Source organism: Dendronephthya gigantea, unplaced genomic scaffold, assembly GCF_004324835.1.
Source record: "Dendronephthya gigantea isolate DGI-Jeju-01 unplaced genomic scaffold, DenGig_1.0 000013F, whole genome shotgun sequence".
Classification (NCBI taxonomy): domain Eukaryota; kingdom Metazoa; phylum Cnidaria; class Anthozoa; order Malacalcyonacea; family Nephtheidae; genus Dendronephthya; species Dendronephthya gigantea.
This window is the reverse complement of record NW_021163023.1, coordinates 276,824-301,029: the sequence shown is the minus strand read 5'-3', so window position 1 is coordinate 301,029 and position 24,206 is coordinate 276,824. Positions and strand designations below refer to the sequence as shown.

The 24,206-nt window shown below is 36.7% G+C and overlaps 3 protein-coding genes across 3 annotated transcripts; 1 reads left to right on the top strand and 2 right to left on the bottom strand.

Annotated features, from left to right (window-relative positions):
• Nucleotides 1-168: 168 nt before the first annotated feature.
• LOC114519533 (lysophospholipid acyltransferase 7-like) lies at nucleotides 169-2,898 on the top strand. The gene is made up of 5 exons (XM_028539677.1): nucleotides 169-518; nucleotides 1,275-1,401; nucleotides 1,476-1,996; nucleotides 2,277-2,417; nucleotides 2,493-2,898. The coding sequence occupies exons 1-5, from the start codon at nucleotides 304-306 to the stop codon at nucleotides 2,854-2,856; spliced, it is 1,368 nt and encodes a 455-aa protein (XP_028395478.1). The 5' UTR covers nucleotides 169-303; the 3' UTR covers nucleotides 2,857-2,898.
• LOC114519534 (BTB/POZ domain-containing protein KCTD5-like) lies at nucleotides 2,880-6,794 on the bottom strand. The gene is made up of 5 exons (XM_028539678.1): nucleotides 6,623-6,794; nucleotides 6,422-6,530; nucleotides 4,864-4,952; nucleotides 4,326-4,550; nucleotides 2,880-3,518 (listed from the first exon to the last, which is right to left on the bottom strand). The coding sequence occupies exons 1-5, from the start codon at nucleotides 6,785-6,787 to the stop codon at nucleotides 3,480-3,482; spliced, it is 627 nt and encodes a 208-aa protein (XP_028395479.1). The 5' UTR covers nucleotides 6,788-6,794; the 3' UTR covers nucleotides 2,880-3,479.
• A 2,290-nt stretch (nucleotides 6,795-9,084) lies between these two features.
• On the bottom strand, nucleotides 9,085-16,505 carry LOC114519483 (hydroxyacid oxidase 1-like). Its single transcript, XM_028539622.1, has 6 exons — nucleotides 16,279-16,505; nucleotides 13,066-13,217; nucleotides 12,220-12,716; nucleotides 11,314-11,472; nucleotides 10,483-10,552; nucleotides 9,085-10,051 (listed from the first exon to the last, which is right to left on the bottom strand). Exons 1-6 carry the CDS (start codon nucleotides 16,428-16,430, stop codon nucleotides 9,984-9,986), a joined length of 1,098 nt encoding a protein of 365 aa, XP_028395423.1. The 5' UTR covers nucleotides 16,431-16,505; the 3' UTR covers nucleotides 9,085-9,983.
• Between the last annotated feature and the right edge of the window lie 7,701 nt (nucleotides 16,506-24,206).

Genomic DNA, 24,206 nt, shown 5'->3' with positions numbered 1-24,206 from the left:
AATAATAAGTCTTGAAACACAAAGATAACGTCGAAATATCGTCAAAATATCCGGCAAAATATTTCTGTGACATAGAGCTCAGTTAGCTCAGTGTCATCCAGTGTCATCCAGTCATCTGTGTCAGTGTCACTGAGCTATATACTAATTACTAAACCATGATGTATTTAAATTATGAAATGGCCAATATTATATTTACTTTATAAGAAGGTCTTGACTGGAAGATAAGAGTATTTATTTTGTATTTGCATAATACTACGGTGGAAATATAGCGTGGCGAGGATTAGTTAGGCCATTATTTTCAAAATGTCTCGCGAAGACGTGGTTTACATGTTGCTGCTGTTCGGAGCCATCCCTTTCGGACATCTTGTCAAAATATCTGGCTCACCTTCAAGGAAGCAATTTCTTGCATTATTTGCCGGTCTGGTCATGATCGTGGCTACCTCAGGCTTTAGAGGAATTGTGCATTCGTTTTGTACAATCTTGGGCACCTTTTTAATTCTTAAAATTGCCGGTCCAAGGTAAGCTTAAAAATTATGACATGATGTATTTTCGCTGACTATGCTAAAATTGACTGGACAGCGTCGTGAGTCAAATCTTTCTTGCGCTGTGTATTTTGCCTTTCTTTAAAGCTCTCAGGTTAACTAAGCTACAACGAATTGCATATAAACAAAATAATAATATTGCTTTCTCCCATCCTTAGCATGTTGTCAGAAATGAAATTTGATTGCTACATGTATTTCCTGCATAGCCAGCATAGCTAGGTCTGGTCATATATTTGTACTTTGCCCTAGAAGGGGTTTGTATGGCCAAGATTATAGGAACTGCTCCATGGGTGAAAATAATGTTTGAACTCCTACACTAAAGCTTTTTGCATATATTATGTCAGAATGTTTGATTTCTTACACTTAGGTTAAATCCTATGGTGAAAACCTTATATAAGGCTTTATAGGGGTTGTTCACATGGGCCTGCATGTTAAAAACGCTTCTTTAACCTCAGACAACTGGGCTCATATGTGAGCATGCAGTGATGCAGTCCCTAAAAAGGTGATAAGCTGATATATATTTCTAACAATGACTTGATGAACTGCTAATCCTTAGGACACATGGTGATTAAGTTAATCTACACATGCTTTGAAAATACAATCCTTTCTCAATATAGAAGCAAGCCATCTGTCTATGAAAGTCTGCCTCTAATAACAACCCTAATTTAAGCAATTAAATTGGCATTAACTTTAACTATAACCACCACTATTTTTCATCGTCAATGGTTTCAGATATGGTCCATGGTCAGCATTTCTATATGTGTTTGGTTATTTGTTTTTCTTCCGAACATGTCACTGGTACGGGCTTCCCCAACCACCTCCTTATTCAAATGCAGTACAGCTATTGGTTACCCTGAGGGTAAGTTCTTTTTGTGTTTCATGAAATCGCAAGAGATACCTGCTATATCTGATCTGAATTTTGTTTTATTTTAGATGTGTACCATTGCATTTGAAGGTTTCCAACTGAGCTGTAAAAACAGACCTAGGAAACTAGAGGAGATCACGGCAAACTCCAAGCTACAAGTTTCATTATACGATACTTTTAGTTATGGATATTCTTACTGTGGCCTGATGACTGGCCCTTATTACAGATTAACTACTTATGTAGATATGCTTCACCAGACAAAGCCAATTCCAACATTGAATGTTGTTCTTCAAAGACTTAAACATGTTCCCTTTTTAGCAGCAATTTATATTCCCCTAAATGCATATTTCCCTGTGAGTCATCTTACAAGCATGGCATTTGAAAATCATTCCTGGGGAACGTTATACCAAATTGCATATTTGATACCTTTGTTTGGCTGGTTTCGATTGAGGTTCTATATTGGTTGGCTGTTGGCAGAGAGCAGTTGTTTGTCTATGGCTTTAGGAGCATATCCCGAAGAGTGCAAATGTCGACCAGGACAAGGACCAACAGTTGAATTTCCTGAAGATAAAAAGATAGAAAAATATGAGTATGATAAGTATTATGTTTCATATCTTTCATGCAGAAATAACCATGGTGCAGTAAGCATTGCAGGGTCTTTGAGGACTTCTTATTAAATATAATTGAAACAACTGCTTAAAAGCCCCTTAGGTCATAACTTTGGCATTGCCAGTGTGGTTGCCCAATTTAGTCAAAGAAACAAATCTGAAATCTTTAGCACCATGAAAAACCAACCACAATAGCAGGTTGATCTAAAATTTTGAAAGGTTAGCTCTCATACTGAATTTTGTTCTGCTTTCTTATGATAGTTTTGAAACAATTCGAAACATCAGGCTATGGGAGACAGAATTTGCACCAACTCTTCATAAAACTACCAAGACATGGAACATGACTGTCCAGTGGTGGCTAGCTCAATATTTTTACAAGAAATTCCCATTTAAGCAACACAGGTTGGTTAAAGTAGAGATGTGCCCTGTTTTTGTACCAAAGGATCAACTGAACATTAGTTTTAATGTCTCTTTCAGAATGTGGGCTACATTTTTGTTCAGTGCTTTCTGGCATGGTGTTCGACCAGGCTATTACCTTACATTTATGAGTGTACCTCTTGTCATCTTGGCCCAGTCATTAATGGAGAAGTTAATTCAACCATCAGTAGAATGGAAGACCACATATGATTGGATAAATTGGTTGATTCTTCATCGCTGCTTTGAGTATCTTAGTGTTGCTTTCATACTGTTAGATATTAATGCAATCATACAAACATGGACACAGATGTACTTTTATAATCATATTATGACTCTCTTCTTTATCCTTTTGGCGTTCATTTTGATGAGAAAGAAAACTAACGAACATGGGGTAAAGTTGGAAAATGGCAAAAAGAATTCTTAGTTAAAAAGACAAATTATGAAATATACATTTTAAATGGTTTATTTCTTCTTAGATAAAATTAGCTATCTATAGTTTACATATTCATAAATGTTGCCCAGTTATTTACAGTTGTTGGCAGTTTCATAAATTAAAGTGGGTAACAAGAAAGAACAGGCTGCCATTGTTTCCTTCTCAAAAAAGATCAGCTTCAAGTGACAGTCTACCAGTAAGATTTAATTAGTGATTAATATTTTCTCATTGGTGTTTCAAAGCATTTCTATCAGTCAATTTGGACTCTGCCTTGACACTGTACAGAGACACCATTCCAAGGTGTGACTTACTATGTGTGTTAAATTTAGCATGTTAAAACGAAGGTCCCCAATTGACACCTTAATCACCATGAAAAAGGAGGCAGGATGATGTTAAGCTCAGCATATATAGTAATATCTCCTGTGTTCTGTCGAAGTGCATAAGATCTTTGAAATAACATGTTTGTTGAACAAGTGTTTAGTAAATATATCCCAAATGTATCACAGACAAGTAGACTCGAGTAGCCGACCAGCAGCCAATTGAAGGCCCTTCCATATTTGAAACAATGTTGGTAGGCCTTTAACATTTAATTGTATACCATGTTAATCCATTTTTCACATTCGTGAGGGACGTGAGCCACGTTCTTGTAAAGCCTAAACAACAAAAGAAGGTCTTGATTACGTTGAAAACAGTTGAGGCATACTTCATCACCAGGTAGTATATGTATGTATCACCAGGTAGTAAATGTATGTATCACCAGATAGTATATGTATGTACACTCATACTAGCAATATTTCCATACAATATAAGTGCAATTACAATATATGCATCAGGGTGGGCAGTGTGCTGTTAAATTGACTGGCATGAGCATTCTTTATGAGGCTTATCAATTTTAAAAAAGAATGGGATATTCATTGGCAATTAAGGAAGTGACTGATGAAAAGTTGCAGAAATTAACCCATGCTGCCATGTCTCAAATAATTAATTGGTGCATTTTTTGCCAGAAATTGGACTGGTTTTGTGTCAAATGTCAAACAGATAAAATCTGCAAAACTTGTTATATGCAGAGATGTTCTGTGATTTTTTCACTTTTGAGTTACATGACTAAAAATTGATTTTAAATAGGAAATTTGTTTGTAGGTGAATGAACTATTGTGCATATAGTTGTTCTTCAAATGAACAAAGTTGCCTTGATAAAAACAGGCTTAACCATTTGTTCAAAAATAAATTTCAAAATCGAGCAAATGAATTTCACACCCGACAACTTATATCTATTAAAGCAGAGCAGCACAAAATTGCACAATAAATTTTTCGGTAACTAATTTGTCAATATAATGTAATAATGTATAATTACATTATATTAACAAATTAGTTATTACTGAAAAATTTATCCTGCAATTTTGGGTCACCTATGAATAACATGCATTAATCATTACAATGTTCATCCATATTACTCCTACCTTCGCTCTCTCACTTTGGGCTGCCGCCACTTGCTCCTCAGAGTCTGTGATATCTCGAGAGACGACACACAGGAACTCTGCCTGGTCTTCAGCACCATACTGGTAATTGCTACCAACACTAATTAACTGTTCAAATCTCCACCCATCTGGTAACGACGAAACCATCTGCGTTAGTTCATCCTCATGGTATTGAATTACCCTGTACACATGCTTTGTCGATGACTTCTGCAATTTGAAAAACAGTGAGTTGAGCAATATGGGTGGTGTATTTCTAAGATCATGTTTACTAAAGGTGCTAGTACATGGTTGCAATTTTTCTTGCAACTTGCAATGCAATTTTTGAGAAATGTAAATTTAGTGACTAACAAAATTTTGTGTTTATTACACTCCATACATGTTTCTAACAGTCACATTTTGAAGACTCCTCACTAGTGGGCATCTCTTAAAAGAAGAATTGCAAGAAAAATTGCACCATGTAACAGCATGGTGTTACATGGCTTAAGGCATGTAAATTGTTTTGAGAGAAAAAATTTCTTACCTGAGTTTTTTGATGAACTTGTCTAATTTTATCTTTGACTAAGTGTATAAGTTCTGTAATATTATAAAATTCTGCTTCCTCTAAAACTCCTAGAAGAAATATAATGCCATTCTTATTAGGTGTAGTGTAAATATGCTACATATTAAATCTAAGGCTATGTGCACACGGTTTTCACATTTGTTTTCATGCCAAAATGGTTTCAAACACCATCAATTTACGATAGAGGTTGAAGCTCTATATATTTATATATTTATATATATTTATATATTTATATATATATATTTAGCATATTTTTCCTTGGAATGTGTGGACACCGTGTCAAAACAATAAAATAGGCAAAAACGATTTTGAAAATGCTTGAAAACTACGCTTCTGTGCACATAGCCTAAATGTGATAGAAGCAAGAGGTCTGTGCTGGTGGCCAATGAATAATTTGCTTTGCATATTGTATAAGCACTGGTTTTGTTCATATTTGAACAAATTTAACATAAATAACATTAGAATGTTATCCGAAAACATCATCTTCTTCCAAACCATTAACCCAACAAGGCCCCCTTCAAAATTTTAGTAGTTGAATTCACAAAATGGAATTTTCTGTCTAAAAATATAACTTCCTGCCCAACCTGTGCTGTTCTACGGTAGTTTACTTATACATTCCAAGGAGCAATTGAGATTCCCAACTTTGTGTAATTTGCCCATAGGAAGGTTAGTCATGTGATAAATGTGGCTTTAATTACCCATGGTTTGCTGTTGACAGAGAAAATTGACTAGAATACTCAGGTGAATATTCAAAGTGAGGTTTCATTGTTCGTTCAAATTTAGATTTAGACACAGTTAAGTGGGCCTTGCTGTGAAAATCACATGGTAGGTCTCCTACATCCCTAGGAGCAATTGAAATTGCCAACTTTGTGTAATTTGCTCATAGGAAGGCTAGCCATGTGATTAATGGGGGTTTAATTACCAACACCATAGTTTTCCATTTCACAGAAAAAATTGACTAGAATTTTCAGGTGGCATATTTGAAGTGGGGTTTTGTTGTTTGTTCAAATTTATATTTAGACATAGTGAAATGGGCCGTGCTACTAAAATCTACAAAATGAACAATGTATGATTCCAGCTATATGTTAAACTGTAAATTCTGATCTAGAGGCAAGGGTAATAACACTAGACTGACTAGAGCTTGTAAGAACATCTTATAATAAGTAAATAATGAAAAGTAAATAGGTTGCAAAATGTTTGAAATTTTGGGAAATATAATACTGTAAAGTTCAGGAATATTGTATATTTGGCATCACAATATGTGATTCAAATATGTACTAAATTTACCAAATCCGTAGGGCTATATTTATAGGCAAACTTTCACTTTGTCATTTTTTTTCAAATTTTAAATTCTCTTCCCAGCTTTGGTGTTGAATTTCGTTCTGTGTGCCTGTGTCAAAATTTAACCCATGGCTGGATACATCTATTGAACTTTAAGTTTGTTTTAAACTCGATATAAAGCATGTGCGATGCAACCTTTCACTGAAAACAGGTGTTAAAATTATTGGTAAAATCATACCTTCATCTGACAAGCCTGTGTCTATGATGAGTTTACCATGCCGGAGATAATTTAAAATTGGTCCAAAATATCTCGGGTCTCTATCGATCATATAAGCTCCCTGTTCGTCCTAAATGGATATAAAATATTCGGCATAATTTTAGATATAAAATTGCTGCAAGTTGGAACATGGAATTTCATTGAACGCAAAACTGCACTTACTTTATCGGTCGGAAGCTCGGGATCTTCCATGATAAGCCTCGAAAGAAATGACTTAGGATCTCTACTTAACGTGGTCTTTGTGGTCAAGAAATGCGTGCCGCCAACATTTAGTTTTACCCAACTTTTTGAGCGCTTCTTGCCTTCTTGTTGATTCGAAGCCGCCATATTTGGGATTTGCCTGCACAAAGACGCTACACCTGAACGCCGCGCCCGCGTACTTTCAGGCTGATGGCACTGATCTCAAGTACAATCAAGGCTACTGTAATACTGGCCAAAACACAACCTCGCACCCAGGGGCCAAAACATTGACGGCAGTCGCGTGATTTATTTCAAAACTCTCCCACTTTCCACCACAAATCAATGTTGAGCGATGTGTCATAACTCATTCAAGCATTTAGGATAGATTCAACATTGATTAAGGGGGCAAAGGGAGGTGTAAAAAACTACAAATCATTGAGTGTAGTCAATCGTTTTGGCCAGATTTGTGGGAACGAGGTTGCCCTTGCCATTAGGTCGTGTACTACAAACCAATTTTTGAGATGCAGAATTCGACTCACCTTTGATTGTGTCTATTTTAAATGCGTTCGTATGTGTTGGTTTCGCAATAGCATTTTTTGATCGTTCAAATTCAAAAATTCAAAACACCGAAACAATTTCATAAGATCTTAAAAGCCGTTTCGTTGACCATGGTCAGTTACGGGTGACACTCAAAACTGTGACACTCAAAACATCAAGTCTTATGAATACTGGAACAGACGTAAGTTGCGGAAATTGAAAATATAAAAGTCGTGAGATGCGACATGTTGCCAGGATAGAACGTCATAGACGGACGAGTTTATGTGGTGAGAACGGGTTATTATTTACTATGTGGCTAAAGCTCCCCAAATTATGTCAGATGTAAATAAAACATCGCGCTATGCCAAAAACTATTGGTTGATAAATGCTGCTGAATACTGGATTACGTCATCGAATATCACGGGAAAGAGATTTATTTATATAAGGTATTTTATTTATTTAATTATTTATTTATTTCTACGCGAGTCTGTTTGAAATCACCGAATTTGCGTTGGTTACTTTGTACTGTCTTCTTCTATGTCTGTTGGAGTTTGGTTTTAAGTTGGAGTCCACTCTCTCTCTCTCTCCCTCTTTCTCTGCTGAAGGTTCTGTTGTTGTGCACACCATTTTATGATTAAAGGTGAAGCATCTGTACTCGCTATGTGCGCTAGTGGGATGGTCCATAAATAGCCAATCGACGTTGTAGGTTCCAATTGTGGGTTGGCGTTAGAGGCTAGGTCCAGCTTTCGTGTTTTCTTTAGGTTTACCTTAGCGCGTTGACGTAATAGTCTAGAGATTGTCTTTTGCTTATCCAATCAATGTTAAAACGTGTTCACAACTTAAAATATCTGTCATGCAATTATAGTAAAATTACCGTATAACTCCATGAACCATATCTCAAATTTTATTTTCACTAATATAATTTTAGCAAATTAGGCTTTTCGTCACGTAATGCTTTAGGTTCTTAAGCTTAACCGCGCAAAATATAACAAAGAAATGATCGACACAAGCTAGTATCCGCCTTTTTGAGTAGTGACACTTGAACTTTGTACGACATTCCTGTTGTTTGGCTGAGAATTCCATGGGATGTCACTACACGACAGGAAAAGCAGTTGTATTGGGGATGGGCCATAATATAGTATTTACTTTTCATGCATGTCATGCCAGGAACACCGCAGAAGTTGGTGTTTATGACGTTTCAACCAGAAAATCTGATCGCTGGCTCACATTGTGCATTACTGTATCGCTATCAAAGAAAAAACTATTGAATAAATTTAAAATTTTTGGTTTTTCTTCCGAATACGCATTATGCGATCTTTTGACAGCTCATCATACATATCTGACAGCTGTGAAAAGGCCATTTTGAGGCTTAACGTATACACAAGGTTATTAAATCAGATTCGTTTTTACTGTGTGCAAGCTTTAAATATGCATGATATATTTTGTGTAGTATCTATAAATCGTTTTTCTAACAATGTTTTGAAGTATTATTCAATTTCTCCAATTTCTGCAGTGTCTATGCTAGGTGACATATGCCCTAAGTTATATTCTAAGCTACATTCATTGGAAGTTTTCGAAATATGAAACGTATATTTCAATTTCCGGTTATATAATTCGATGTTCGACAAGTCTATTTTTTATCGTTACGAAATCACAAATTCCGGCAAATTATAGATGTTTTATTATAACTTAAGCCGCGTTTACACTATGTGCTTTGATCTGGCCTAGCTGGACCAGGCCTAGGCCTATATAGATGGATGGGCAGTGCTGCACTTCGCTGTTAACGAACGTACGCCCGCCCGAATTTTAGTAACATTTCTTGTACAAAAGGGCGCTGATGTAATTGGGAAGATGAGTAGCGGGAAGACGGTGCTCCACACTACTGTTACTAGAGGTACGCTGCAAATGGCAAAATATCTTGCAGAAAAGGGCGCCAATGTAAATGTCAAGGATGCATACGGATGTACAGCGCTGCACACTGCTGTTGCTGAATGTTCGCTTGAAACGGTCAAATTTCTTGCTGAAATGGGCGTTGATGTAAATAACAAGAAAAAGAATGGTTGGACAGCGTTGCATAGAGCTGTTACTAAAGGTACGCTGGAAATGGTAAAATGTCTAGTTCAAACGGCGCTGATGTAACTAACAAGAAGAAGAATGGTTGGACAGCGTGGCATAGAACTGTTACTAAAGGTACGCTGGAAAATATATGTGTGTGAGCTATACGGTTATTTATATAGGACAGGTTAACATGCATAATACAGAAATAATTAGCAAGTAATAAGCAAGACCATATTACATGCAGTCGTACACACCTTAATAACTTGAGTGAAGCTCAATGAAATGCCCTTGTACTAAATTTCGAGGTGCAATAAAATCAACGCATGCACTTCATCATCAGCGCACTTTAAACTATGCATTAGGCCACATTTAATATTCATTTTCCGAACGATCATTTTCTTTTCAAATCGATTATCTTTGAAGTCTGGTAACATGAATATATGAATATGTGCCTCCCTCCCATTTATCGATGCCACGCCTAAATTTCACTAACCTTGCATGTGACTCGCTATAGAAGGTAAGGATATTTCTACACAAATGCTCCCTTATAATATAAGTCTTTATCTTCCAACGAGAGTTTGGTAATAATTTGTGCTCGGGAAATTCCTCTCAATGTGCCAAAACTACGGAATGTTTTATGCAATGCTGCTTTTCCCGCGCTCATTTCGACGATGGTTTGTGTATTTTAATGGAATCATTATTCTATTTAGATGCAGTGTTTCACTTGGTAAATTGTTAAATTTACAGTTTAGATTGGTACAATGCATGATTCACGAACCACCATTTCTTTCACAATATCTCCCAAGCTTGCACACCCTCAAAAATCAGGAAAAACGTTCATCAGCTTAAGAAATTATAACTTATTGAATTTGGTTTACTTTTTTATTGCAAGACTATCCTGACAAGAGAAGTTATCACACCGTTGTGTAAAGGTGTTCTTGACTTGAGTACTTGCAGGTCACGTGGTAAGGCATACATCTAGGTCTGATATTTCCGTGATCTCGAAAGAGTGGGAAATTTTGGAAAATATAATTATTTATTTCTGATTGCACAAACGAGAACACATTCCAAACAGGGTCAAATTCATTACTTTTTTTAAATGGGGAAATGAATAGACAGGCCAGTCAAGGAATACACAGAACGAAATAGCAAAAACGTGGTGGTTTGGTTTATTTTCCTTTTTCTTTGCTCAACATATTTCATGAATTTTGCGAAAGATAGATGGTATATATATAAATGAACAGTACCACAAAGTGCCATTGTGATTTTAAGCTCCTCTTTGAAAATCTGTAAAACTCTATACACTCCTTCTTCACCCTTCAAATTAACGAGATTATTTATTAATTCGAATTAAAAAAATCATAGACTGGTTTTAAGTCAGTGTTTGCGATAACATAACTGAATGTTTCGGGGGGGGGGGGGGTTGTGAAGTGAGCTAAGAAATTTCTTTTAACACTGTATGACAAATCTTTGTCAATGGTGTCGTTTTGTAACTGTTTATCAATCGACCATAATCTTATGTAAATTACAGGAGATATCTGGGAAAATATCTATCTCAACGTTAATGTAATAACGTTAGACTACCACCTTCCACTACGGTCTGACAAAATATCTTCCTGACACTATCGAGAGAACCCGACATGCGTATCATTTTTCCGGATCTATCGTATGAAGATGTAGCTAAGATGTTTTGGCTACTATTGATATGAAGCATTCGTGGGTGGGACGAAAAGACTTGTGCTAGTTAACGATAAACCATAAACTCCATCATCTATTACCTACGAAAGTTCTGGATATATCATATATGCACAATCTTGAAGTTAATTTTAAAAACGTACTATCGTACAAAACAGATATAGGGGCTATAGATGTGATATATGTAGACGTGTTTTCGTATTGTCTTTATATTATATTGCAGGGAAAATATATGTATATGTACTCTATGCAACTCAGTCGATTGGCTGTCATATGGAGTATTGATAAATGGTTTATCTATTTATTTATTTAAAAAATATTGCCATTTTACACCCTTTGCACGGTAGCGTAATATAAGGATAAAATTATAAGTTGATTTATACCTGATGGGCAAGACCCCATAAGATCGGTCGCCCGATGAAGACCGCTCTCGCTCCTAAAGCCAATGCTTTGAAAATATCTGAACCAAACCTGATACCACCGTCCAGATACACTTCGATGTCATGACCGACGGCTGACACTATTGACGGTAAGACTTCAATCTAAACAGAGATAGCCCATCAATAATCAATGAATTTGATAGATATACTTGCTATATTAATCAAATTACAAGAACTAAAGTGGTAATTAAACACTATATAAAGATACTTATAAGTAATTAAAAAGGGTAAATTTATTTGCGATTGTTTAAAAATAATTTTTATCTAGGAAAAAATCTGCTTGAATTTCTACTTAACTATCAGTTAAATTTAGAATTCTTTTGATTTAATAATTAATCAGAATGTAGTAAATTCATTCTTTCAAATATTACGAAAAATATTTGTTCGATCGAATAGCATCTTTACCTTTCCAATGCAAAAGGCATAATCGACCTACTTTTGATTTAGGCAACAAAAAGGAATTTTCCAAAAAGTAGATACCTAATTTAGTAAAATTACCAAGTTTGGCTGCAAGATATCGTAAAGTACAGAAAATATAGCCATGCGAATTTGGCAATTTTGTATACTTTTTTTACCAATGCCGGAAGTGTGTAACTAAATTAGTTAAACGCTTCCGGCCGTATAGTAAAAAAGTATACAAAAATTGGCTACTTTGCGTAGCTATATTTTCCGTAATACATGACATTTTGCGGCAGAACTTTGCAATTATACTCATTTTGGTATGCTCTTTTTAGCTGTGGTGATTTATTTCCTTCTTGTTACCTAGATCGTCTAATGGAAAAGGTCCATTGAAAGGAAATTGGACATGAATAGGAATAATCAGCCGGAATACATTAACTTGTTACATACCGTCGCGGGAACACCATTTAGCTGCCGACCCCCGTGATTTGAAACAATGATACCATCAACACCGTATTTTACAGCGAGTTTTGCATCTTCGCCGGTCAATATGCCTTTCATTACCACTGATAATGATGTAATAGACTTCAACCAAGGAATGACCGTGTCCCATGTTGCTGATGGATCATGAACTTCGTCTATATTGGAAGGACCGACTTTTGTCATATTCCTGGATTCGAATACCTTTTTAAAATTTGGGAGCGGTGGTACGGTAAACTGACAACGAATATCATTGTGTCGTTTACCACAGATCGGCATGTCAGCGGTTAATACGATTGCTTTATAACCAGAAGCTTCAGCACGTCTTATGACGCTTGCCATAGCATTTCGATCCACTAAGATGTCCGTATGGAACCATTTTAATCCTTCGGTGTTGGCGGCGACGTCTTCAAGACTTGTAAATGACCAGGAACTCAGAGTCATACATGTCCCAATGCGAGAACTGGCTATACATAAACAATATGGCGATCAGTTATTTCCCAGAGTCATGGGTGTTGCACACATGCAGTGGCGTCGCCAGCATCGTTAAGTGGGGAAGGGGGAAGCATATTCATATATTCAATGTTTAAAAACAGTGAAAACAATAAATTTAAAAAGAAATGAACAATTTCTAGTCGCACACGTTCTTGCTGAAAGGATAAGGAGTTATATTGCAAGCGAGAAAAGAGAAATAGAGTTTTTTTAAGCTATGTGAAAAGTTCTACAAAAAAGTGAAATGTATATCTGCCTAGATCTTTGACACTATATACTTCACGAAATTTAGAGTTAACTGGCTTTTTCATCACAAATACTGACCTTTTGCAGTTCCAATTTCGCCATCAGGATGTGCAAGTTTGTGCATGGCGGTTGGTGCGATACAAAATGGCACATCAATTTTCTCACCAAGGATCGATGTTGACATGTCAACGGAAGACACATTGCGTAGAATTCGTGGCAAAAGTCTGAGTCTAATGAGAATGATGTAAGCTCTAGTGATTTTTTTGAAGCTACCAAACATTTTGGGGTTTTTTTTCTATGTTTTTCCATGTGAGCAAAAGAAGGAAACATCAGTGAGCTAACTACTTCTGGGCTACGTAAAGGCGATTCTCCATTGCGTCCGCGACGCCCGCGCGGGTTAAGCGCGTTTTGTTTTTCAGACCCGTAACGGTCGCATGGACAGAATTTCAAAAGCCGCTTCGCCTGCGCGGGTGAAGCGACCGGTAATGGAGAATCACCTTAACGTAGGCGGGATCCTACAGACCAGCGCGTTGAGAGGCCTACAGTTTTGAAATCGAATCCAGATCATTAATCGTGCAGAGAATCGTGCAGAGAATATGTATGAACTTTATATCAATCTTTAGAGGCATTGTATTTATTTATTTATTCAACTTTAATAATAACATACTTGACACAAACAGAAAGGGACATACAGTGTGCAGACACACATAATGAATCAAGCTGTCATCGAAATAAATAATTGCTATATAATTTATGTTGAGAATAGTTGATGAGTTGAACTACGTTGCGTTACTACGATGTGCTGTTATTTGTAAACTAATGTAAACTGTTTATCATTTTGTTCCAGCTCAGTAGCCACGGAGTGCCTTAGACGAACTACACAACACGAAATGATAGAACTGTCCTGAGGATGTGTCAAAGTTTAATACACTGCAGAGTTCAAAAAGTTTAATGCCATGATTTAACACAGAAACTGTGTCTGATAAACAACGATTAACTACAATTTGGATTTTGGCACGAACTACAACGTGGGATAATTAATTTTGTTACGGCATGGTAGAAAACGCGGGTAGCGGACTACGGACTACGGATTACGGACTACGGCTTACGGACTACGGACTACGGATTACGGATTACGGACTACGGATTACGGACTACGGACTACGGATTACGGACTACGGACTACGGATTACGGACTACGGATTACGGACTATGGACACAATCTTTAAAAAAATGCGAAGATGTTGCCTTCACTCAATAAAACATTTTGGCATTTTTCACATATTTTTTCAGGCTTTAGGTAAATAAAAGATTTTAGCAAAATTTCAGCATAGGTCACCAGACAATTTGATAACATGGCGCTTTTTTGTGAAAATTAATGACGTTAGCAATAAATAGGATTCTCGTTACGCATAGTGACTATGTCACGCAGCTAGGAGTTTTATGTTTTTTTGTGCGCTTTTATAGGCTTGCTTTCTCGACAGTGCAAACTGTTACGCAAATTATTGATTTGGAGCGGTTTATTTGGGACTTCCTCCAGATAACACACGATCGTTTTATGTATCAAACCACCTTATAAACGATTTCAATTTGCACAGAGTGTTTATTCATTACTCTATGAAAGGCTATACAGCAACATTCAAACATGCAGTCGCCCATAAATATTTGCATGTAAACGTGAACGAGAATAAACGCAACACAATGTTCATATAAATAAAATAAAAAACGGCGGAAAGCACATTCAACAAATTCCATATAGTTTTGCTATAATCCCATATCCCAGCTAGCACAATCACGTTGTATTAGCGTTCGTCAAACGTTAGGATAACGTTATTTATTAACGTTGGGTAAACGTTTTTTTGTAAACTCGTAGGAACGTGGTATCAACGTTAGGATTAACGTTACAGCGCGACGTTCAACCTCGTACCCAGGGTCTTTACTCGTGACCACGAGTAAAGACCCTGAGTACGAGGTTGCGCGACGTTAATACAACGTCCGTACAACGTTCAACTCAATGTTCATATAACCTAATGTCCGACGTTAATGCAACGTTCAGCCAACGTTTGGCGCCAACGTTCGGCCAACGTTTAAAAAACGTTCAACCAGCGTTAAGATAACGTTGGATATCAAGGTTGAGACAACGTGAATTATTTCGGGGTATTTGAAAATTCCTGCAACTTCGTTTGCGAGATTGCGAATACGGATAACTTATAGTCATCTGAGTCATTGTTCGCCAGCCTGTGAATACATGTAGATTTTATGTCATTGACATTGATTAAAACATTTCTAGCAAATTGACAAAACGGCTTCGACAAGTCGCGCTGTAACGTTAATCCTAACGTTGATACCACGTTCCTACGAGTTCACAAAAAAGTTACTCAACGTTAATAAATAACGTTATCCTAACGTTTGACGAACGCTAATACAACGTGATTGTGCTAGCCGGGATATGGGATTATAGCATAACTATATGGAATTTGTTGAATGTGCTTTCCGCCGTTTTTTATTTTATTTACATGAACATTGTGTTGCGTTTATTCTCGTTCACGTTTACATGCAAATATTTATGGGCGACTGCATGTTTGAATGTTGCTGTATAGCCTTTCATAGAGTAATGAATAAACACTCTGTGCAAATTGAAATCGTTTAAAAGGTGGTTTGATACATAAAACGATCGTATGTTATCTCGAGGAAGTCCCAAATAAACCGCTCCAAATCAATAATTTGCGTAACAGTTTGCACTGTCGAGAAAGCAAGCCTATAAAAGCGCACAAAAAACATAAAACTCCTAGCTGCGTGACATAGTCACTACGCGTAACGAAAATCCTATTTATTGCTAACGTCATTAATTTTCACAAAAAAGCGCCATGTTATCAAATTGTCTGGTGACCTATGCTGAAATTTTGCTAAAATCTTTTATTTACCTAAAGCCTGAAAAAATATGTGAAAAATGCCAAAATGTTTTATTGAGTGAAGGCAACATCTTCGCATTTTTTTAAAGATTGTGTCCATAGTCCGTAATCCGTAGTCCGTAATCCGTTGTCCGTGATCCATAGTCCGTAGTCCGTAATCCGTAATCCGTAGTCCGTAATCCGTAGTCCAAAATCCGAAGTCCGTAATCCGTAGTCCGTAGTCCACTACTCGCGTTTTCTACCATGCCTTTTGTACGGCATTACATAATCTCTTAAACGATGCTAACTCCAATTTCAGAATGAAGATGAAGAATTTGTGTATTTTCGTAATTTGCTGCAACTAATTCAAATCTACTTTAATGAGTAATGACACTCTTACCGTTTAAAGGCTGCAGTAGATTTAAACAGTGTCTGTTTGTCATTCGCGGCGGAAGCATAATAGTCGAATACGGCCTTTGGTAACCGCTCTTTGGCGAGCATTTCAAAATCGCTAATGCAAATAGGTTCATTATTCATTGTGACGCTTTCCATTTCGTAAAGGTAATTCAAGTTATTTTTGATAGATAACGACCACTTCGGACTGCAAAAAGCTTTGCTTCAAGCGTATGATTTAATAACCAATGCAAAACTATGGAGTCTCGCAAAACAAAGAGGCACTTATATTCTGTCTGTGATCATTGTGATGCAAATTTGATTTCGGCCAGTGTGTGGCCATTATCAATGACAAAATTGCAAAATAATTACGGCAATGATGATCGTGTAATTCAATATCTTTAAACAATGTATATGACAAGATTAAAAAAATGCGAATTCAACTATGACAGACTGCTGTATATAAAGTACTAGAGAAATTGACACAATTTTTGTATGGTATCTGTAAAACAAGGAACGGGGAATCGGGGAAAGGAATGGGGAAAGGAACGGGGAACGGTAAAACCGGGAATGAGAAAAGCCGGAATCTGTAAAACCAGGAATGAGAAAAGCCGGAATCTGTAAAACCAGGAACGAGAAAAGCCAGAATCTGTAAAACCAGGAACAAGAAAAGCCGGAATCTGTAAAACCACGAATGGGAAAAGCCGGAATCTGTAAAACCCGGAATGAGAAAAGCCGGAATCTGTAAAACTAGGAATGAGAAAAGCCGGAATCTGTAAAACCCGGAATGAGAAAAGCCGGAATCTGTAAAACCCGGAATGAGAAAAGCCGGAATCTGTAAAACCAGGAATGGAATTGCTTAACTTGTTATGTTTATGTTCTTTTGAGTTTTGATCATATTCACAACAGTAGAGCGTGTTTGTCCTACGGGGCGACTGGTGTTAATTAACAAACGGGAACAGACTGTAGCATTGTTGTTATCATACATATTTATCATAGACCATCTAACATTATTATCATATCAAACATTATTATGTTTGTTATTATATACATATTCAGTTTTATAATTTTATTCGCAACAGACGTTTGACAGACGTGCGCTTTAATTCTCTGTGTTGTATACGTTGTAAAGTATCGTATTTCATTCTGTCTGAAGATCTCTTTAAAATGAAGTCGAAATTTTGACTCTCAAGATTGCTTTATTTAGGTATTGAATCGTTCGTTTGCGCGTAGATATTGCGCGTAAAATATGAAGTATAAACTAATAATTTTAATAATGATAGGAGACTATGGTAATAATATAGAAGGGGCTAGTAGCTCAGTCCATTCCTGGTTTTACAGATTCCGGCTTTTCCCATTCCTGGTTTTACAGATTCCGGCTTTTCCCATTCCTGGTTTTACAGATTCCGGCTTTTCTCATTCCGGGTTTTACAGATTCCGGCTTTTCTCATTCCGGGTTTTACAGATTCCGGCTTTTCCCATTCCTGGTTTTACAGATTCCGGCTTTTCCCATTCCTGGTTTTACAGATTCCGGCTTTTCTCGGTCCCGGTTTTACAGATTCCGGCTTTTCTCATTCCTGGTTTTACAGATTCCGGCTTTTCTCATTCCTGGTTTTACCGTTCCCCGTTCCTTTCCCCGATTCCCCGTTCCTTGTTTTACAGATAGCCATTACAATAAGGACTAGCCTATTAGGTTTTCGATTATATCTTTCGTATATCAATACGACCAGAAACAACCAAATTATCGTACGAAAATAAAATTTCTTGAAATCAAATTTTCCGCTAATATTAATTCGAAGTGACACCTAAAGACAAAAAATATTGCAAACTTAATTCAACGAAGAAAGCGCTTTTTTTGCACAAGAAGAAGTTTGCGAAAAATTTACATTTCTGTTCTCAGTGATAAATAACATTTCAAACTGCCTTGTTTGACAAATTTTCAAAGAAAAATGTCCAATTCCCATCGGCGGAAGAATGTTATTTTATCGACTTTTTTGTCGACCCAATATTCGTTCATTTTTTAACAGAATGACGCGTGCATAGATGTCATTTGAAAGGCAAATAAATAAACTTAACAATGGTGTTAAAATCAACCAATTCTGCCACATTTATTCTGCGTAAATACAGGCCAAATTTGGGTTCGAATTTTTTTTATACACACACACTGTACATAACTATAACTGCATCTCTCGTTTGCGACTGAGTGACCGTAAACACTTAAAAGGCCTGGGGTGGGATGTATAAAACATTGCATTGCGTCACATATATCGCTGACTATCCATAATTTGTATAGCTTGGATTAAATATCTTTCAAAATTCACCGGATAGTGGTTTTTTCAATCGCTTTAAAATCACCCGTTGTTTGCTACAACTTTGATTAAACCTTAGTATTCCTAAATCGAGTATCCTCTTTAATAATTGCTGGTTCCAAAAATGGAATTTTATCGCTTTTCGAGCATTTTTAGAACGGTTGAAAAAATCACTATCCAGTGGATAGCGCTATCCGGCTTTCATACAACCGACCCCAAGTGAATAAATATGCGGAAGGCAAGGTGATAAGAAATTTTTTCATAACGAGGACAACGGACGCGAGAGTTCGGGATCCATACCCTGCACAAAGACTTGAAGAATAGAGCATGGGTGCGAAAGTTTTTGGAAAATTGTCGACGCGCAGTCGGTGAACGAAAGTATGGTCCAATGGACACGGAAGAACGAAAGAGTCGTTGTGGACATAAAACTAAACTACTTTTTACGGCAGAGTGGGGATGACCATGGCAAAGATACGAAAATGCTACTGGATTCCAAAGCTACGACAAGAAGTAATCACTTGACAGAACCGAGTGATGGGGATGCAAGAGGTGCCTGGTCCAAGCCTATGAAAATCCATCACCCGGAAACTTACCAAAAACTCCAACCAAAGAAACACCGCCGTTCAAAGTTGTTGGCGCCGATTTCGCGCGTCTAATCCAGCCTTTGCTAAGACAACGAAGAAAGCGCACCTGCATGAACCTGCATGGTTCTGTACGGATGCAGCCTAACGTGAGAAACATTCAAGGCAGCTGAAAAATTGCTAAAGAGTGTTCAACGGGACGAACAATTGAACTACTTCCTTTCTGAACGTGTGAACGAATGGATATTCAACGTCTCATTGCGTTGCTCAAACCGTTTTATAACCAGGTTTCTTAACATGAGATTTGTTAACATTTGATCGCTTGCTTCCTATTGCTCTTCAACCATGCACTTATACTTGATTGATGCAACACACTATATCTCGAGTGGTTTAGATACTGGACTGCGCACAAATTATATACAGTGCTTGCTTAATTTTTTAGGAGACAATGAAATTACTTTTAAAATATAGACGCTGATCTTATCCAGTTACTTTATAACCGAAATAAACATTATATATGAAATCTGCTCAATGCGTGGAACAGGTGTCGCAATGATATTGAAATTAATGCTGCCTCAGCCGTTTTCAGTACTATACAATGGGCCAATGGCGAATTGTTTCTGACTTTCTGTCTATGTACAGTAGTCTTTAGATACGAATTTTCCAGAAAATATCCAAGAAAAACATTTTATTAAAAGCTTAACATATATTCCACACATTTACAGTTTAAACTATAGGTTAGAAGTTTATCTACAAAGAATTCTTTTAATCTGGTATTTCTTGTTTTCTTGGTACGTTTCTGTTCTATAAGACGAGAAAAAAATAAATATAGGTACCATGAAAATAGCTGCATAAGATATTCACTGATTCAATTAAAAAAACATAAATCTGAATTTCATCGAACACAATCTAATCGAGGGTAAAAGTCTATGTAATGTCAATCAGGGGGTGTGCCTGGAATTAAATATTCGCGCGCTAAAACAGCAAATTTTGAATTTTATACATGCATGAATACGTATCTACCTTATTTGTTGCAATGTGGAACTTCTGGTGCTCTAACGCAGTCTGATTGTTTGCCACATTCAGGTTCAGCGCAACAACTGTAGCCAGTGGGACTGGACTGCACAGAAGAATAACTTCCGTCTTTCTCACATTGAGGGATATATCCGCCAATCCATTGACAATATTTGTTTCTTGCCAAGCCGACTGCTCGTTTAAATTGACAATTAGAGAACTCTAATTTGAGAGAAAAGAGTAATAATTGTAGAGTAGTTTAAATAATTATATGCTAAGCTATCAATTAATAATTAAAACATCAAAATCATATGGAGCGAAACTTACTATAAAAATTAACCTAAGTTAAGGGAGATTCAATATATTGCGAGTTTAAATGGCTATTTGAATATAATCAATAAAATTTTAAACCCGTTCATTTTGCCCTCTCGATATCTACTTTTTATCTCCAAAACTATGATAAACTTATCATGTTATTGCGTGCTATTCATGTCCCATGTTTAATTTCGATTTGCACCTTAAAATGTAGCTGTATTAATTTGGAAAAACATACAATAAAACAACAGAAACAGTTCGCGAGAGTTTTAACTTTGTTCTTAACCTTATTGCCGCCGTTTCCATGGATTTCGGAAGCAGCGGAAATGTCTCGAAGACAATTTGTAAATTTAAGAAAAAAACTATTACAAAAGATAATATCATAACTTACCCTTTTTGGCGCACTCTGGTCTTTTTGGGCCAATAACACATTCGCTAAGACTTCCGTTGCAAAAATCTGCGCAACAAAACATATTGGCCAGCGGTGTTTGTATAGGACTGTAAGTTCCATCTTCCTGGCATTTTGGAACAAAAACACCCTGAAGCCCAAGTTTTACAAGTTTCAAAGCGTCTGCTCGCCTTTTTTCGCAGTCTAAACAAAAAGACAGAGCTATATGTGCAACTAATCCAGAATATGTTGTCTTATGAAAATCTTATCCCCAAACCATGAAACTTCTAACCATAATGGATCTTTTGCATAATAAAGCAACTTACAACAGGCTTGTAGTTAGATCTCAACTTCTGCCGGGGGGGGGTCTGATAAAAGCAATGCTAAATTTGCTACGATAAGTTACCTAAATTCCTGAAAAATTCTGTTGGATTTCCTCGATTTATTTTCAACTGGGGGGGCACTTCCCCCCCCCCAGGCCCATCCTCAGCTACGGGCCTGGCTCACAACACAGTTATTAGAATATACATGGTTTGGAGACTATATGGAAGTACAATACAATTTATAGTCTATGTTATTGTCCAAGTTCATGCAAAAATGGCTATATTTTCCCTGTTTGTGGCCTAAATCAAATTAATTTTGGTCTATTATGGAAAAGGTCAATTCATATCATGAAAATATGAGTAAAAAGGCCACCCTATTATGTGGAGTGTTGTTTAGATTGAATATATATCATGTCGAATGACCTCCTTGCGATCGCCCAATGAGTTCGTACAACACTTAATTAATTAAGAGCGAACTTGAGTCAAGCCTTTTGATGCCGCTTTAACCGTATTTTAAGTCATGTTGATGGGAAACGTGATTCTTTCCTTTTTCCTAATTTCCAAATTATACTTAACATCGTAATTCACACATTTTTTCAATTAAGCTTTAGACGTAGTTTAGATAAAGTGATCTGTTCATTATTTCTTGTACCATCTAAACTAATAAAAGAACTTTTTCCCTTTGTTCAGACAAAACCATGATTTTATACTGTGATAACCAGAATATCTTTGGATAGGGAATGCTCTCATGCAGGGAGCACCTAAAAGCATTGAATTAAATACCTTTTACACGGCAACACTGGGGTTTCTGTGGTAACTGAACACATCCAGACAGACTGCCAGTGAATGGGTCAGCACAGCAACAGTAGCCAGAAGGCTTGCACTGTATCAGAGAATAACGTCCGTCTTTTTCACACTGAGGAACATACACGCCCATCATTCCACAACGTGTCTTTACCAAGTTCACTGCTCGTTCCTTTTCGCATTTAGAATACCCTGATTTTGATGATAAAACATAAAACATTTATAAAATTACTATTAATTACAATATACAATATATCTTTAAGTTCTGTCAGTGCAATATAGTTTATAGCCTAATACCAGTAAATAAGTCCTAAACGAAGCGTTAATTTAGTGTAGTCGATTGTCCGTTGTTTCAGTCTTTCATGCACGGGCAGCAGCCGGAGTTTATGCGGGAAAAATTGAAAAATCAATTGTCGACGTACTTTTGCAAGTTTGTGACTTCATCACGGGAATGACCAGAAGACAAACGGCAAGAGACAAGAGTATTTTGTTAAACATTGCTTCAACTTTCGTATTCTTCTTCCTGTTGTGCTGGAGATGATAATATCTAAATTGAATTGAAACATAATTATTTGGATTAAGTAATCTGCTGATGTATGAAATGGTCTGCATGTGATAGACAAGTATCCCAAACCATCGTCAGTGATGAATATAGATGAAAAAATGAAGAAAAAGGAACTTATGGTAAGATAAACCACGCATGCATAATCGATCATTCTTCGTGACATAACAAGCTTGCTTGCACCAACGGTTTTCCAGAGGATCTTTGCGATATAAATTTGCGATTATATAATATATAGTGTTCATCGGGCTTACCGTTTATTGAATTTGAATACTCTGGTACATTAAAACCTTTCCAATACAATGTTCTGACAGATGTGGGCTTGTATTTATACCTACTCAGCCACTCAATTATCATGTGATTGTTTGTTGTATGATTTCTTCCCAAAAATATTTTAGACTCTTAATCTAGAGAGCCCTTGAACTTGTACGCATGCATGATGCATGCATCACTTGCCATGCAGTAAAAAGGAAAAAAATTAAACGACTTTTCTGTCAATATCTGTTATGAACAATGAAACTCTTGCTGCTGTAGTTTCGAGTGGAATTAAACACACTTCAAATTCAAGCTAGGAACAGTTGATGGAAAAATGAGTCAACTATATCTGTCCTCCGGCAGGAATCGAACCTACGCTTTTGTGATGAGGTAAGAGCATTGCATTGGCATCGTAAAAGTGTAGGTTCTATTCCTGCCGGAGGACCTATAGTTGACTCATTTTTCCATCAAAGTGTTCCTGGCTTGAATTTGAAGTGTGTTTAATTACACTCGAAATTATAACCCTTTTAAACCTCTAGAATTTACCTGCATCGAGTGAAGTGCCAAAAATCCGGCATAATCGATTTACTCCACAAAGTTAGCAAACCGAATAAGATGAACGGTTTTTAAAGCAGCGTAGTAAAAACTAAGTTCCCTAGTGGATAACCAAAGTTAGTGCACAAGTAGGTATAAATGTTCTGGGGTATATATCGACAATTATTTCAATCTATGAAGATTGCTTCTTAAGGCTGAAACGTCTCATGGACGCAGGTTTAAAGAATAAGGCCAACAAGGTATAATCCCCGGTAGAAGCCAGCTCAGCACATTCTATTTAATGCATCGTAGTTGGTTTTTGAATCTCGGATACCCGAACTCATGTACGCGGGCCCTAATGTTGCATGGTGAAAGAAAAATTTCATCATATTCCATGGTGACCGAATAACCAGCTGTTTGACAGTAGCGACATATGGAATGGAATGTAATGGAACGTAACACATTGGATTTTCTCTGGAGTTAGTAAAGACCCTGTTACACGGTGCAATTTTTCTTGCAACTTGCAATGCAATTCGACTTCTAAGAGACGCAAATTAGTAAAGAGTCTGGCAGAAAAAAAGTGCATGAAGTGTAATAAACTCAAAAGTTTGGTTGTTCCCAAATAGATCTCTCAAAAGTAGAATTGCATTGCAAGTTGCAAGAAAGATTGCACCGTGTAACATGGCCTTAAATTTCGACTTCTAAATTCTAATCCAGTTTGGTTTCTTAATGGCGTTCGTGCGTGACTGAATCATAATTCATAAATAATGAATTTTGACTGCAAATATCTACTTCGCAACAACTCAGCTTTGTTAACATGAAATTTGTTCCGATATTAAGTTCGAGTTGG